The sequence below is a fragment of the Microtus ochrogaster genome (genome assembly GCF_000317375.1).
Source record: "Microtus ochrogaster isolate Prairie Vole_2 chromosome 14 unlocalized genomic scaffold, MicOch1.0 chr14_random_1, whole genome shotgun sequence".
Taxonomy (NCBI): Eukaryota; Metazoa; Chordata; class Mammalia; order Rodentia; family Cricetidae; genus Microtus; species Microtus ochrogaster.
In genome coordinates, this window is record NW_004949096.1 from 19,882,367 (window position 1) to 19,883,969 (window position 1,603).

The 1,603-nt window shown below is 46.9% G+C and overlaps 1 protein-coding gene across 1 annotated transcript in view; it reads left to right on the top strand.

Moving 5' to 3' along the window:
• The window catches only part of Ptpmt1 (protein tyrosine phosphatase, mitochondrial 1), a 6,138-nt gene that overhangs the window by 3,539 nt on the left and 996 nt on the right, over positions 1-1,603 (top strand). The window contains exon 3 of the mRNA XM_013352587.2: positions 160-351. Within this exon, the coding sequence (XP_013208041.2) occupies positions 160-351 (192 nt within the window). The remainder of the gene's footprint in view (positions 1-159; positions 352-1,603) is intronic.

The window sequence follows — 1,603 nt, forward strand, 5'->3', positions numbered from 1 at the left end:
CCACCATCGCCCGGCTAAGGCATTTCTGTTTTAGGAAAGAGTCACGCTGTAGTAAACACTGGAACTTGCTTGCTGTTTTGTTGCTCGGGGACCCCTCTCCAAACCTTTCACCTCACACCTCTTTGATTTCCCTTTCTGTGCTGGTGGAGCTGGTTTTAGGAATGGAAGCAAGCAGGAGTTGAGCAGCTACGGCTCAGCACAGTCGACATGACTGGGGTCCCCACGCTGGCCAATCTCCACAGAGGAGTCCAGTTCGTTCTCAAGTACCAGTCACTGGGCCAGTGTGTCTACGTGCATTGTAAGGCTGGGCGGTCCAGAAGTGCCACAATGGTGGCAGCGTACCTCATTCAGGTAGGAGAAGGGTCCCTTGCGTGGTTCAGTATAGCATGCTTTACTGGCAGGTCTTACCGCAGAGAACTGTTACCTGTTCCAGGCTGACAGAAGGTAGCGTGGCATCAGGCCGAACACCCAAGCTTTCTGCTTGCTTCTGGCTCTACCCTTACTAATTGGGATAGATAAACGTGGATTTTCCTCTCTGATGCTGTTTCCTTTGCTTAAATGTGACAGGAAACTGAGAAATGAGAAGGTATGTCGAAGTGCTTGCCTACAGCAGGCCTAAAAAAAAATGAATTTTAAAGATTGTGCTGGCAGCTGGGTGGCAGAGGATCTTGCAAGTCGAAGGCCACACCAGTCTCTGTGGCACGAGTCCCAGGTCAACCCGGCACATGAGACTGTCTCAAAAACGAACGGTGATCTCAGGAGGTTATTTGGGTCCAGAGGAGAACTGACCCACCAGGCTAGAACTGTTTTAATCCTGTTGAGTTCTAAATCAGTGTGTAACCTTACAATAAAAAGGTAACCCTCCTAAATTGAAGAAGTACTCATTTTTTTAGTTATGGTGAATTTCAGAAAAACATCTGCCATGTGGTTTTAGAAATTCATATTTGTGTGTCTTTGTGTCAGTCTCATGTAGTCTAGGCTACCTCAGTCAGTTATGACAGTGAGGATGTCTTCGGACTTCCTCCTGTCTCCCCTCCCAGTCACATTCCATTGAGGCTTGAGTCCAGTGATCAAGTTCGGGCCTGGTGACCATCTCGCCACCAAGCTCCATCCCCAGCCTACTTCTAGGCATTCTTATTTAGATTGCAGGTCAATAAGGACACAGCAGACCTAAGAAATCTGGGGTCTCAGCTTCATGGGTTCACCTTTTTTTCACTAGGGTTGTAGGATTGGCTGACTGAAGTAGAAGTGCTCTCATGGAGCATGTCCTCTCGTCTCTGACCTCACACTCTGGCGCTCCTGTGCTCATGGGATCCTCCAGCATTCCATACCCAGCAAAGGAACTTTTTTCTTTTCTTTTTTTTTTTAAGTCCTAGATATTAAACCCAAGAGATTTAAGCATGTTAACCAAATGCTCTATCATTAAGCTATATCCCTGGTTCTCTTTTACTAAAACATGGTTTCATTAAGTCATCTGCGGTAGCTTAGAACTCTTAGACAAGCTTGGAAGTGGTCCTCCTGCCTTAACCTCCTGGGTAACTGGGCTTCTAGGCCTACACTTCTCAGCCTAGCTGGAGCATAGTTTTCAAAGCCATTTAATATG